At 37.0% G+C, this 16033-nt stretch overlaps 1 protein-coding gene across 1 annotated transcript in view; it reads left to right on the plus strand.

The window, feature by feature from the left end:
• Window positions 1-9629: 9629 nt before the first annotated feature.
• DYRK1A (dual specificity tyrosine phosphorylation regulated kinase 1A) overlaps window positions 9630-16033 on the plus strand; it is a 93800-nt gene continuing 87396 nt past the window's right edge. Inside the window, exon 1 of the mRNA XM_065876012.1 lies at window positions 9630-9714. Within this exon, the coding sequence (XP_065732084.1) occupies window positions 9705-9714 (10 nt within the window). The 5' untranslated portion in view covers window positions 9630-9704. The remainder of the gene's footprint in view (window positions 9715-16033) is intronic.

Genomic DNA, 16033 nt, shown 5'->3' on the forward strand with positions numbered 1-16033 from the left:
CTATGTTAAAGTTTGCAGTTTTGATTGAAAGGGCAAACCAGAACAAGAAACAAACAAATAAAACTCCACACAGGCAGCTAGCAAAATAGCATGCCCGTGTATGGAATTGATTCGCATGACTGTGAATGAGGTCCCCAAAGTTGAGCATCCAGTCTAGTGAGGCCAGCGGAATTTGAAATATAGGTTGGGAAATGTTGACATTAACAAATCAGTCATATGTGTTAGGATTGTGACAGTATGGCTGCTGGTACCCCATGCCAGTCATTTATACAGAATTGCCATTGATCAAGAAAATCCTAGTTTAAGATTTTAAGGTTTAAGATTCTAGGTTTAAGATTTCGTTTCATTACATAGTGCCCATTCATTTTAGAAACTTTAAAAACTACTGAAGAGAAGAATAACAGTTTCCTGCAGTTCCTCTCTCTGGAGATAACTGCTATTTGCATTTTGTGTATAACCTGTCTTTTTTTTTTTTCCTCTGCACACAGTTATTCTCTCCATTTTAAAAATGAATATATTTGCATACTGCGTTATAGCCCACTTTTTCTATATAAGACAGTATTTTCCATGTTGTTATTCTATCATTCTAACGTGCTTATTGAACATCTCCTAGGCTATAATAGAAATACGAGATTGAGATTCACCAAGCAGTAGATACTATCACTTGAGTAAGAATATAACATAAATAATTACTAAAATATAGTGGTCGATAAGTAAACACAAGTTCAGAGGAGAGATTGGAGTGGCTTTAAGCTGGATGAGGGAGAATTAAGGTGGTCTTGAAGAGTGGATAGGATTTAGGTAAAGAAAGGGCAAGTTTTAGGAAGGGGGAATGATATGAGCATTGATGCAGAAGGAGGTTAAGTGGCATTTTATAGAATGCCATGCTGAGCTCTGAGTTCAGGGCGATAAGATTTGATCTAATGTTCCTAAGTTACAGAGGGGTTAAATCCAGGTTGAAAGCCTGTGCTTCAGGGATGTATGCGTGGCAGCTAAAGGTGTGATGAAATGGGACAAGGGATGAGCTGTCTTTAAGTAAAACAGTTCCCAAATCCGGCTGTGCTCAAGAATAACCTGGAAGTTCTTGTTTAAAAACAACCAGATTCTTGAGTCCTTCTCCACGCTTCCTGAATCAGGATCTTTTGGGGTGGAGTCTGCAGTCTAGTTTTGGCAACCTCCTGTATTGTTTCTGACATACTGTCTGGCCTAGGAGATGCTTAGTTTAGGAGGCCTCAGTAATATGTGTGAAATAGGGACTGATATAAGGACATGGACCAGGGTGATAACAGTAGGCATGGATGAGAATGGAAAGGCATGAGGCATTTTGAAAATCGATAGAATTTAGTGAGACTGTTTAGAGTAGCTAAAGAAGTCAGCAGTTACTAGCATGGTTGTGGTGTCGGGGGCACGTGTAGAGATGGCAGTGTGAGCTGTGTAAGGAAGGGATGAGGATGCCTTTTAGGCATAGTGAGTTGAGGTAATAATGTGGCACTGCACGCAGCATCCAGCAGCTGTTGGCCTAGATACTGAGTGAGCGGTCAGGGTAGAGAAGAGAGTCTGGAATTATTAGTTCAGAGTAAATCTTTGAAGTACTTCTTTTAGAGGGAAAGATGTATAGAAGAATGAGTTGGAGGGGCCAGACGATGGAACTGGAGAGTAACACCTGAGTTTGGAGCCAAAGGTGAAAGAGACATGGAGGATGATTGGTACCCTGAAATACAAGGTCACACATTTAAAGAATTTTTTAGGAGGAGCATTTCTCTAAGTTCCACAAAAGTCTAGCAGGGAAAATAAGTGCAACTAAACTCATTTTACTACTCTTAGTAAATAGGCTTATTGGAAGAAAATGTAAGCTGTTAATAATAGTGTGTGTGTTTTTAATTATTTCTGGATCTTGTTGTTTTTCTGTATTTTTGAAATTCAAGGATAATTAAAAAACAGTGGTTCATAAAATTATATATAATTATATGTATTAAAGTACACATAATCAACTAAGTATATGTGTGCACGTACTTATGTAAATTAATTACATATAACGTATACTTTATAAATAAAATTGTGTGTATATATATATATAAAATACTTTAGAAACACACACATATATATAAATACTTTAGACCATTCTGTTTAGAAAAATCAGTACTATCAGAAAGAAAAGAGTGAGCAGTTTTTTTTATTGCATTTCTTAGAAACTAGTTATGAGAAGGGGTCGCAGACTATTATTGATTGAACATACTCTTCCTAAGTGTCTTCTGTCTGATAGATATGCTTTGTTTCTGGAATACATGCATGCATGAGATCACCCCAGATGTCAGGTTAGGGAGGGAAATGTACGGGGGATGTCACTGAGCGCTGGGTCTCAACCTTGTTTGATTCTCAAAGCACCTAGAGGTCGTTGGGCCACCCCTTTTTAATTCCTCTTATGAGCAGGATCGATTTGAGTAATAGAAAGTTTGAGTATGTTATGTGTAGGTGATATGAAGCAAGCGCATCAGCAGAAGAGATTGAAAAAATTTGTTTTGTTCATATTACTTTGCTTTTAATTCCTATTTACAAAGGGTTCTTGTACCCAGTTCCAGCATGTGAGGGTGTGTGTGTGTGTGTGTGTGTGTGTGTATGTTTTTCACGGGGGAGTGGCTTTTTCACACCAAGCAGTTCTCAGATGGCAGCAGGGTGTCTGAGAATTCAGCCCAATTCTCAAACTGTCTACCTGGTAAAGGGCTCAGTCCTGTAAGACCCTCCACTTCTGACACCAAGCACAAGCCCAGGTGCGTCTGACTGGCTACAAACTGGAGGTTCCTGTGACCTCCTCTTCAGGTTTGATTCATTTCCTAGAATGGCTCACAGAACTCACTTTTCTTATTTTGGCCGCGCCTCAAAGCTTGTGGGATCTTAGTTCCCCAACCAGGGATCGAACCTGGGCCCTGGCAGTGAAAACGCCGAGTCCTGACCACTGGACCGCCGGGGAATTTCTCAACACAAGAATTTGTGTAGATTGGATGTGGGGTAAGCAATAGCAAAGAGGTCCTAGATGATATTAGGGTTTTAGTTTGGGAGATTGGGGTGTAGTGATACCCGTTAACCAAAACTGAGAATACAGGAAGGAGAAGTGGATTTTTTTCCTGTCCTGCCTGGTCATTCCTCATCTTTTTTGATCAAGAGAGAAGAGTGGGGAAATGACAAATTCAGTTTAATGTGGGACCTGAGATCAGCGGCTTTGGAGTCGGTTTGGTTAGATTTGAATCTTATCTCTCTACAATTCGTCCTGTGTGACTTGGGGCAACTTCACCTCTCTGGGTCTTAGTTTCCTCACCTGTAAAACGGGTAATAGTGCTACTTAACTTATGTAATTATTTATGAGAATTAAGTGAATTAAAGGAAAATGTTTATGTGTACATTAAATATAAAATACCTCATATGCAGTAATAAGTGGGAAACAAAATCAAGCTCGTTCACTGGACTCTCAGAAATGTGGGCCTGAACCTTAAAGGAGAGAGGTGGGCTAGAGGCAAGTTGGTATTTTCAGTCTGCTTAATTCCACATATAACTAAGATAGTACTTAATGTTACCTTTCAACCAAATCTTAGAAGTGAGCCTTCTGGAACTTAGGTCTGCTTATGACAGGGATATTTCCTAGTATCTACTTTATATAGTAGTAGTCACTCTCCAGTAGTGGAAGTTAGGTTCCTGAAAAGTGCTGTGGTCTGAATATTAATGTTTGAGGAACTTGGAGTATAAGAGAATACATGCAGATAGGTTGATAGACTTGAAGGTTGAAATAAACCTGTGAAAATCATTGTTTTCACACTCACTAAAGGAGACAAAGGATGGCAAGCAAAATAAAGTATCACTGGTAGTTTATGTGTTTTTTTTTAAAATAAATTATTTATCTTGGTTGTGTTGCGTCTTTGTTGCTGTGCACGGGCTTTCTCTAGTTTTGGCGAGTGGGGGCTACTCTTCATTGCGGCGCGTGGGCTTCTTGTTGCGGTGGCTTCTCTTGTTGTGGAGCACGCGCTCTAGGCGTGTGGACTCTAGAGCGCAGGCTCAGTAGTTGTGGCGCACGGGCTTAGTTGCTCCGTGGCATGTGGGATCTTCCCGGACCAGGGATCGAACCCGTGTCCCCTGCATTGGCAGGCGGAGTCTTAACCACTGCGCCACCAGGGAAGTCTCTGTATGTTTTGAATTAGTGGCAGGGTACCTGTACTTTTTTTTGGTCACAGCTTACTCCTAGAAACTTTTCAGTCTCTGCCCACCAGTCTTAAAAAAGATATTTGTCAATGCGTTATGCGTTGTAACAGATAATATGCCTATGAGTTATTTCCCTCCTGTTTTCCTGTATTTATTGCCATATACGAATACTCAGTGCCTAATTTTGTCTCAGTTTAGCCCAGATATAGTCCTGGAGAGGCCAGGTAACTTGGTGCTTGAGGTAGCAAAAATTGGGACAATATTTATTTAATCCACTCAGCTCTGTCTTCTTGAACCTTTTCTATGGTGCTCACTCAGGGTTGTGTTAGTTCTTTATGTAGTTTCATGAGAAATCACATCCTTCTTCCCCTTAAACCCATGTATCAGCTACTTCCACTTCCAACGTGCCATTGGAGTCATATATTCCAAGACCCAGGTTTTCAGTCCTTCATGTTCTTTTTATCTTGCCTGAGGCTTTAGTGCAAAAATAACTTATCTGCTATTGGTTTTTACACTCTTTTCATCTTGTCTCCTTAATTCTTTTGGTTTTTTTTTTGGTAAAGGAAATATAGAACGAACTGTTACATGCTATAATCAGAATTTCTCTGCTAGGCTGACTTTTCAGGAGAGTTACTTTTCCATTCCCCTAAAGTGAAATACTTTATACAAATTAATTTACTGCTTATGAGCTTTATTTCATGTTTGGTATGGTTGAGGCAGAAGAGTGGTGAGTCTAAAATCAGACTAAGTAACCTAGATTCTTGCAGGTTTGCAATTTTCTCCTAACCATTTCAATGATCCCTAATGAGAGGCATCTTGGAGTGGTGGAAAGTAGTGAACTTTGGTGTGGGACCAGAGTTCTCAAGCTGTGCCCATAGGCCAGGCGGGTTAATCTCTCTGACCCTTGATTTCCCCACTGTTGAAATAACAGTGCCTACGTGTACGGTGTGTGTCAACGTCTGTGAAGTGTCTCAGCTGATGGTGTATAGCAAATGGCTTTTTCCCTGCACTTTTACTCGTAATTTCGATTTGATATCATCTTAATGCTTCTTGCCTTTTTACTTTTCTTTTTTTTAAGACTGTGACTATTTCCGAGGGATCCTGGGGGAAATCATAAATGTTCTTGGTTTTTAGGATTTCTCTTGAAACCCCCAGTTAGTGAAAGGACTTTTTTCTGTGTATGCCATTTGATCATCTTATTGGGAATTAGAGTTATAGATTTTTTATTTTCCTTGTGTGTTAGGTATCAGAACATTTCCCCCATGACTCCTTTGGCTATTATAATTCTTGAAAATCTATTTCTAAAATTATTATCTGGAAAAAAGACATTTTCTTCTATCACTTCCTTGCTCTGTTAGTGTAAATGAGCAGAAGTTTATAAGGAAAGCTAATCACAGAGTATAATTTTAAGATAATCACATTGTAATTTGATCCATGGAATCAAATTTTAGGTCTTTCAAATTCGTTTTCATTTTTTTTTAACATCTTCATTGGAGTATAATTGCTTTACAATGGTGTGTTAGTTTCTGCTTTATAACAGTGAATCAGCTGTACATATACATATATCCCCATATCTCCTCCCTCTTGCGCCTGCCTTCCATGCTCCCTATCCCACCCCTCTAGGTGGTCACAAAGCACGGAGCTGATCTCCCTGTGCTATGCGGCTGCTTCCCACTAGCTATCTATTTTACATTTGGGAGTACATATAAGTCCATGCCACTCTCTCAACTTTGTTTTCATTTTTGTAGCTTGTTATTTTATTTTATTTTTTTGTAGCTTATTCTTAATTGGCATCTTCTGAACTATCAGAATTGTCCTTTTAAATCTCATTGTGCATTATATTTTATTTTTTCATGTGGGTTAAATTTTTAAAATTGTGAATATATGAGAATATATATTGATATAACACGTAAAATTAAAAGGTCATAAAAAAACAACTGTATAATTGTACCCAGCTTAAGAAATAAAATAGTACCTACCAGTATGTCTGAAGCTTGTATCAGACAGAGTTTTTTCACCGGCTGCTTATGATACTTCCCTACTACTTTAGTTATTTTGGAACTAGAGATAGGGCTTCCCTGTTAGCGCAGTTGTTAAGAAACCGCCAGCCAATGCAGGGGACATGGGTTCAAGCCCAGGTCTGGGAAGATCCCACATGCTGCGGAGCAAATAGGCCCGAGCGCCACAAATACTGAGCCTGAGCTCTAGAACCTGCGAACCACAACTACTGAGCCCGCGTGCTACAACTACTGAAGCCCGTGTGCTACAACTACTGAAGCCCGCACGCCTAGAGCCTGGGCTCCGCAATAAGAGAAGCCACCACAACGAGAAGCCCGCGCACCACAACGAAGAGTAGCCCCCGCTCGCTGCAACTAGAGAAAGCCCACACACAGCAACAAAGACCCATCACAGTCAAAAATAAATAAATAAAATTATTAAAAAAAAAACAAAACTAGATACAGTTTTTAGTTTTGCCTCAGTACAAAACATTGTGTCATTAGAGAATACATTAATACCTGCCATTTAGTTTATTAACTCTTCAGTTAATCTGGATTTGCCATATCATGCTAATGCATTCATTTCAATCATAGTTTTGCCACTCTAGTTTTTTTCAGATTTGTAGTAATTTTATAAATCTCAGCATGACAGTGCTTTTGATTAGGTGTCTCGATATCCTCCCACCCTCTCTCTCCCCTCCTCTCATCTCCCCCACCCCTCTTGAGAAAGAGACAGACACAAAGAGACCGAGTCTGATACCTTCCTGAACATACCATGCACGTAAACTCAGCTTGTTGAAATTCTGTTATCCCTGCAGATGTGCTGTAGGTTAATTTTATGCAGTGATTTTCAGACAACTAAAAATTGGTTTGTAAGTTAACTTCAGAAACCACTTAAGCTCAGTTCCTAGATTGTTCATAGACCATTGTATTGCCTTGGGCAAAATGTGAGCTAACACATACTGTAAAAGATTTTGAGGACTATGGGAGGTTCCTATGGTAAGGATAGTAGATGCTTTTCGTTGGCATCTAATTTTGCTCCATAATTTGTGAATGGCTCCATTTGTGGGGGGAAAGATAAAAAATTCACTGTAGGTTTTTCTCAGAAAAAAATAAAATATGACTGTCTGGATTTGTAAGCTTCTTTAGAAAGAAAATTATATCTATAATTGCAAAGTACATTTGTTGTTTGCTGTTACCTACTTATTGTCATTAAAACTCACATCTATTTTTGAAAAGTGACCAGCCTGAAGGATATATTGGAATAATCACTAGAATCTTTATTTAAAGTAATCTAAGGTCAAGACTTGAGGAGTTTATCATTTCTCAGTATATGATGGTTTAGTTGCTGCATATGTCAGCAGCAGATTTTGTAACTTACAGAAATTGTTTACCCTTTGCTAAAGGCTGCTTTTCAAATGAGTGTGATTAAATGGTTGATTTTTTTTTCTAAAAGATGTCAGTTTTAGGGTGAGACCATTTTGATAATCCAGAGTCAGATGCGTTACCCATTGTGCCACTGGCCGACTCATCTTTTCCTATTGAAACCATTGAAGTTGGCAGGGTATAGGTAGCATTGTGACATCTTACAGGTGAAGAATGTGATGTCAAGAGCCTGAAGGATTTGAACATGTGCAGTTCATGGCAAGAGATTTAAAAATTCACATTTTCCTTTACCATAGTTTATGCTAGAATTGTAAAGACTGACCATTTATGAGGGAAAAATTATTAGAAAACTATGTCTTTGAAGTAAAAAATCTTGACTCTTGATGATTCAAATATTATTTTTGCAAATAAAACTATTTTGATGCACTACTTTAATGTTCATCCATTTATCTGTCCATATCCCCTTTCCCCCAAGTTGGGTACTAATTGGTCACATGCCTAGGGTTTTCCTTGATACCACAGCAGCATCTAAGCTGGAAAAGTGGTTCTTCAGGAATGGAATCTGGAATCCAGGGAATGATTTCAGACACAGGTAGTTCCTAATTTACAAGTAATTCATACATGTAAACCCCTTCCCTGAGCTGCTCTTTCAATTGCTGCTATTTGGAGTACAGAATTTGAGCTTTTAAAGAACTTCTGGGGTTCAAAAGTAAGTAGAAGCAGAAATAAGTGAAAAGCAGAAATATTTGGTGGCAATAAATAGTCAAATCCATATTATGACCCACTTGCATAAAAATGTTTTTCCTCAAACTATCTCAGTAGTTTTTAACATTATTTTGCAACACTGTTAGAATTCTATCATTTAGGGGTTTATTTGGGCTAACTAGCTAGCATGCTTGTTGAAAACTGCAAATATTAAAGTGAATTATTTCAGCCCTGTTGATTTCTTCCTATCACATACCTGAAATGAACTACACTGAGGCATAGGAGCTTTGGGTGGTAATTTAGGAACATACTTAGGGGAAAGCGTTGTTATTAGCAGGATGATTGGAATGTCATAATATAAAATTTAGGGAATTACAGGCATCAGGAGTTGAGAGAGTGCTAACAAAGGAAAACAACCTATTTCAGAATTTGTCTGGATAAAGAGAGGATCTAGAATTGGTTAAGTTTCTATGTTTCTTCTGCAGGGTCCCCAGTGCCCATGGCTGGTGTAATTATCTTTTGGGTTCAATAGATGTCTTGGCTAGTCTGGGAACTTGGCCAACATAAGCAACATTGTTTCATTAGGAATAATACTTACTTCCACAGCATCAATTTGAAAAATAGATTTTTAGACCAGACTCATTTATAAGTTAGGTTTCAGCCTGTGCTTGTCTTTGTCTTGTCTGTCATCACGTGCTCTCAGTTGACAATAGCTACCAGGTTGCTTTTCTTTCCCATCAGTCATGGAATTTGCTGGCCAATCATAAAATAGCAGTGGAAGTAATAAGTAGGAAGTAAAGTGAAAGAATTACAATAAGTACAAGAAGCCACTCCTAGAGCAAAAGAGGGCTTGTGGGCTTAGGGGAACAGTTGGTGAGCAGTGTCTCAGAACTTAATTTACCAGTAACATTGGTAGATTGACGTGATCGTTCCTATAGAGTAAGTTTCATTACCTCTGATAGTAAGCCATGGTGAAAAGTGAATTCACATTTACTGATTTGTGAATTGATGTAGATTACAAAATGTAGATTTTTTTATTCAGATAAAATTACATAGAATAGTGTAATATTGACAGTTTATTTCATCCCTAGAAATGTGTGACATTTTTGTTGGTAGTAGTCAGATTTTAAAACTGTTTTTCTCCCTGACAATTAAATATTTTATATTTTATATATAATTGCTTTTCATTAATGAAAATTATTTTCAAGTAAGCTTAAATAAATGTGAGGAAATGAATTTGCAGTAATTTTATCTCTATGTTTTGGGGATTGTATTTACATTAGATGTTCCTCAATTAGGGGTAATTGTCTTGCATCCTTATCTCTTATCATAATCTGTTTTTCTTCACACAGTGTTATAGTTTTGCTGCTGGACTCTTCCCTCCCTTCCCCCACCCCATCAGGATGATATGAGACTTGAAAGAAGACGATGCATACAGGTGACTCAAGTTTTGAAATACAGTAAAACTGTGGCTGTCTGAGAGAATGTGGGAACTGGTGGTATATTTTGAATGTGGGAGCTTTCTGATAAACAGCATTAGTGGGGAGAATTACTTAGATCAATAAATGCAAAGATAGTTGGGATATTTATTAAACTTGACTTTGGGAATCAAGTTTGGTAATCAGTGACAGATAGTGTTATTAATACAAATACAGCATAGTGATTGCTAGTACTTCACCTTTTCAAAAGGGGTGTTGGCTAATACTTTGGTGAGAATTGAAGTATTTCTGTTAAAAATAAATAAAATATTCACCTTTATGGTTGAATGCATGTTCCCCCAGATCCCTGTTAGAAGAGAGCAAATTTTTTAAAGGCATAGGGAGTAGATGTTAGTAGTGTGTCTTAAGTCTCTGATAATTCAGTTAAGGGTATTATTACCCATATGTATGATTCCTTAAAAAATATGGTCTGGGATTTTGTTTTTTCTTTCCTGCCTCTCCATCCTTTCCTTCATTCCTCTCTTTCTCCTTTCTTTCTTTCTTTTCTCCTTCCCTTTTATCCTTTTGTCATTTGTATTTATACAAGAGAAACAGTATAGAAGGCATTTTTGAAAGAATATTTTTGATTGCTTTATAATTAATTGAGGTGATCTTAACTTATACACGGAAAAATGGAGGCTTGTTCCATCTGTGGCTGTGTTTGAGCTCTTGAAAATGTATAGCTAATGGATGAAGTGTTAACTAACTTTTAAACTTGAATGTTCTTAAATCAGGCCGATTAGGAGGTATTTTGTTGAACCAAGTGGCTTATATTTGCAGGCCTGGTCAGAGATAGTCTTATTTGATTTATAAACTGTTTAAAAGAGTGATCTTTAACTGGAAAAGAAGTAACCACATAAATCTTGGATAGATGCTTAATTACATTATTGGTGAAGGTGTTAAGGATTTTGTGATTGCTTTTTAGTTGGGTGATCTTTGTTTTCTAAAAAGAAAAAAAATTACCATTTTTTGACTTCAGCTCGGGATTTTAAAAAATAATGTCTCAGGTGTGCCATTTTGTATGAAGAAATGTGCTTGAATATATATTAAATTTAATTATAGATCAAATCATACTTTACATGCATGAGGGACTCAAAGAATCTGATGATGATTCTTTTTTGAGTAAAAGGTTTTGAGTAATTATCTCTGTAATCTGTCTCTCGGGTACACATGTGTATTTGCCTGTACGTATTAGAGGTACACCATGTACACATTCTGGCTGAGTGGCTGACAAAAGCAACATGATGCTGAGGCTGAATGTCAGTGTCACAGAGGAATAAATAGAAATATTTACAGAAAAAATTATAGAATTTTATGAAAATTTTGTTGTCAGATTTTACACGTTTGACCTTTTGGTGCAGGAACAGTTGCTCAGCACTGTCAGCTCCCGGATTGCTCCTTGGGCACTATACTGCACATTGGCTATACCAAGTAGATGCTCACTTTCGCCTGAGGTCAGTAGAGGAACAAAGTATTTTGGGGGTATCTCATAGATTTATCCATGAATATTAATGATTTTGGAGATTTTCCCTTAAGAAATTCTGAGGTGGCAAAGTTGCTGTTTTGTTTCTAGTTTACCTTCATAAGGTATGAAGAGTTTCTAAATAACTCTTTTTCTTGAAAGGCTTATGGATGAAATGAAATATCTGTAAATCCAGTTTTTAAAGGTTATCTAGTTAATTTTATGAATGCTAGAACACACAAAAAAATTACAAATACTAGATTTATGATATAATCTAGTCTCTTACTCAGCCTCATAGTCTTTAAAAATTACCAATTTACTGGCTTATAAAGGAAAAAACTCAAGAAGAAAGATCTGACTCTCTCTAATATACATATTAGCTGTTGGCGTATTTCCCTTTCAACAGTTTGAAAGTTAATAATTGTTTTTGAATGTAAAATTAACAGCTTTCACAATCATCATTAATTAATGAAGTTTGCTCTTGTCTTACTGTGCACACATTTATTCTTCAACGGATAGAATTTTAACACATAAAAGCTCGTAAGGAGTTTTTTCATTGAAAGTTATTTCTAGAATGCTTTTGCCTACTTGAAAGTGAATATTGTTTCCCCAGGCATTCATGGTCCTGACTTTATGTTGGTTAGCTGTGATGATACCTTACTCTCTCATACCATTTCATTTTAGGTGCAGGTTCAGGGATGCTAGAAAGGACATTGAAGTATGCTTTGACTGACTGTCTTTCAAAAGCCACAGCTTAATAATCGATTTTTACTGAACAGCAAACCAAAGTTAAACTTCAATATATCTCTGGTACGTGTGTATATAGGTGTTCCTGTACTTACTTAATTTGAGGGTATTTTTGCATATTTTAAAATATAGTTAGAATGTACATTAGGTAAAATTAGATTATTTTTTGATTTTTGGAAAAAAAATCATTTATGACCAAGCATTTTATTTGGCTAACACTTGCTTTGTACCAGGTACTGTAATAGTGTTCTGCTCGTAAGGATCCCTGTACTTAGAATCAAGGAGCACATAGGAGCACATTTCAATTGGAAGAGGGGGCAGATATATAACAAATTTTGCAGTGGATGTTTATGATAAATCTTAAACACTTGTCTGTTGAATTCAAGCCATCTAGAGTAAAAACAGAAAGCACTCTCTGGTTAATACCATTTGCAGTAATGGCTTCACCTGATACCTTCATGCCGATGTTGTCAAAATCTACCTTTGTGTCCCACTCTTCTCTTCTGAGCTCCAGACTCATGTAACTGCCTCCTACATGTCTCTCCTGCACACACTCCATCCTCTCCTATTTATCCTTGTTAGCGATGAGTGAAACCGTTCTTCCCAAGCACACTGTCATCTTGGGAACCTAGGAACTACTTTTTACCGCTTTGAATTAAGTGATAACCAAATTCAGTTTATTTAGAATGTAGAAATCATTTAGGAGATTAAATTTGGAAAATGCACTGCCTCAGAGATCACTGTGGACATTAACATAAAGGCATTTGCATTTTTCCAGTTTATTTGATAAAAGGACCTCACCTTCGTTTTATTTCTTATTTATACCTGTTAACATCCAAGGGAACATTAATGGGAAAAGCTGTTGGATACAGCAGTTGATACTGTTCTTTATTTGTTGGGCTTCTTTAACAGCTGAAATTGTTTTTTAACAATAGTGATAGGCTAGTTGTTTTAAAACTTGAAATAGTTCTAGAACATACAGAACTGAAACTCTTTGAGGATGAATAACATTGGAAATTTGTTTATTTATTTTGAAAATCAATTCTTTTTTATATATAAATTTATTTATTTATTTTTGGCTGCGTTGGGTTTTTGTTGCTGCGCGCGGGGTTTCTCTAGTTGCAGTGATCAGGGGCTACTCTTTGTTGCGGTGTGTGGGCTTCTCATTGCGGTGGCTTCTCTTGTTGCAGAGCGCGGGCTCTAGGTGCGTGGGCTTCAGTAGTTTTGGCTCGTGGGCTGTAGCATGCAGTCTCAGTAGTCGTGAGCTTAGCTGCTCCACAGCATGTGGGATCTTCCCGGACCAGGGCTCGAACCCATGTGCCCTGCATTGGCAGGTGGATTCTTAACAACTGCGCCACCAGGGAAGTCCCAGAAATTTATTTTAAATTCCGCTCATTTGTTCATATTGTCTGCCATATTTCTATGAATTTAAGTGCTTAAAACCATTTGATATGGCAGAGTTTTAATTCTAGATTAAAATGTGGGTTTTGTAGGGCAAAGTTTATATACCTCAGTGGTCACAAGAGTATGGCATACTATTACAGAACAATTAGAAATCAGATCTGTATATTTAAATAAAACCAACTTCTGTAATTCCATTCATGTACAGGGTGCACTGGGGGAAATAAAAGGATATGTACATTTTGATATTTGGGAGTGTATTGCCCATTTCCTTCCTTTTGGACTTGTTCTTCATGTGGTCCTGTGTATCTGGTCTTTTTCTGTAAGTGTTTTCCCTCCTTTAGCTGTCATTCATTTCTTAACCCTGAGCGGTCTGATTTTGTGCTTAATAATTCAATGAATTGATGGGTTTTGGTGAATGGTAAATCTAGTGGATTTATTTTTGCTCTCAGATTTTAATTTTTTCTCCCAAGAAAAAATTGATAAATACTTGTATTTACCAAGTAATACAGCATCAGTGAAAAAATTTGGAAATTTATGAGAATATAGGTAAGTGGAAGGAAACATATCCAGAGTTCTACTGCCCATTGCACTATGGCACTTCCCCTTCTAGTATTTTGTTTGCAATGCCATTTCTGATTAATTAATATCATCTGAATATCTGTTCAGGTTGGTGTGCTTGGGTAGAATCTATTTTTATGTTGTTTATATTTTCTCTTTTATTGCCTAGCATTATATTGTGAACATTTCCCTGTGTCATCAGAAACTAACTATAGTGATCTGCTGTTCCTTTGAACTTGGAGCAAATTCAGAGCATTCAGAACTATAACTTTTTGCAGGTGAATTATTTTAGAAATTTATTTTAAAGTATGCTGAGTTGAAACCATTTCTTTGTATGCTCATTTCCTAGTTAAGTTAGGTTTCTCTCTTATTAGACTTTTTAAAAAATTTTTCCTTTTCACTTTTTTTTAAAGTACTGACATCTGTGCATGAGTGTTGGGTTGTATGTTAAATTATTTCCTTGTAATTTATTCCTATGAGCGTAAGTATTAGGTCACAGGGCTTAGAAAATTGTAAGGCCCTTCATACAGGCTTTTAGAATGGTGTTTGGTAATATATACCAGTTTATACTCACTAGCATTAGATGAATGTTGGTCTTTTAATATACATTTGTGAGCATTGAGTATTATAATTAAAAACAAGTTTCTAATTCACCTGGCAAAAAGAAGAATCTTCTGTTTTAGAAAATATAAAAGTGATAGTGTGTACTCAATGGAGGAAAAAGTTCAGTTGCTTCAGAAATGTATAAAGTGACAAAACTAATATAGTTCAGTAAATATTCTCCTCCCAGGATTCTTTCTAGCAAACGGTTGTATTTAATGCTTTTGTGGCATTTGCACATGTTTGCTTACCAGTTTTTTTGGTCCCAGCTAGTCTGATTCTCAAAGTCAGAGGACCATGGCTTATCCTGTTTGTGTTTGCTGTGTGTGTGTCTCGCAGGGTTCCTGTGACATAGAAAGTGCTCAACAAACACTTAGGAAAAAAACACTTTTTGTCATTCTACTAATGCCTAAAAGTATTTTACTCTGAATGTCTGCTTTAATAAATTTCTTCAAACGGTTTTAAGAGTTTTGCATTATTTTCCATTTCCTTATCCTTTTATGTTTCATATTTTATTAAGTTCCTGATTTCCAAGTGAAAGCAATTAATAATGATTATATCATATATGTATCTCATAAGAAAACATACGATATTTATAGAGAAGATGATGGGAAACCTGAGGTTAGCCATGTTGTAAAGTTGAATTTCTTAGACCCTAGTGCCTTTATTCAAGACCTAGGCGAAAGCAAATAGATTCATATTCATTATTTTAGATTTTAGGGACTTACTAAATGTACCTCCAAAAGAACGTTTTGAGTTCTGGGAAGATGACAGCAGGGCATAGTTTTTTGAATCTTCGTAGTTTTCCCTAAAAACAGAGTAACCAGCACAGCAAAACCAAAAATTCATGGACACTTTCTATAAGACTAGGTGAACAGTATCACTACAAACCCTAATAGAAGTAGGTGGGGACAAATCTCCAATAACTACAAGACCTGCATGGTGTCAGCATTTGTACAGACAGATGCAGAAGGGAGCAGCAGGAATCTGATGGACCTGAGAACAGGAGAACCCCAGGCTAGCTAACAAAAAGTCCCTGGAAAGTGTGGCAAGCAAGTTGGAGAACAGAAGCTAGAATTAAGAGATGTTTTTGAGTTCTCAGGATACCAGGGGCCCACAGTGAATTCTGTGGGTTAGATGGTCCCTATGAATTTTCAAAACTTACCAGTTGAAGTTCCCTTGCTGGTCAAAGTCCTGCACTATGGAGACGCTGCTGGTAATAGAATCCAAATTAAGGAGGATGAAGACAGTGGGGAAAAGGGAAAAAAGGACATATAAAGTTGGGGGAAGGTGAAAGTACAGGAGACCTCATTCATGAAACTATATTTCAGTGTCCTTCATTTCCTCTTCATGAAAACAGCAAAGGACTCTTATTGAAACCGGAAAAGCTACTCCAGTTTCCTAAAAGTTTTTTATTTTACATGAAATAGAGCAACTGACTAGGATCACAGTCAAATTCCCCACAGAGCTTTTGTAAGAAGAAAGGAATAAGGAGAGAATAATATTTC

Source organism: Phocoena phocoena, chromosome 4 (assembly GCF_963924675.1).
Source record: "Phocoena phocoena chromosome 4, mPhoPho1.1, whole genome shotgun sequence".
In the NCBI taxonomy this organism is placed as follows: Eukaryota; Metazoa; Chordata; class Mammalia; order Artiodactyla; family Phocoenidae; genus Phocoena; species Phocoena phocoena.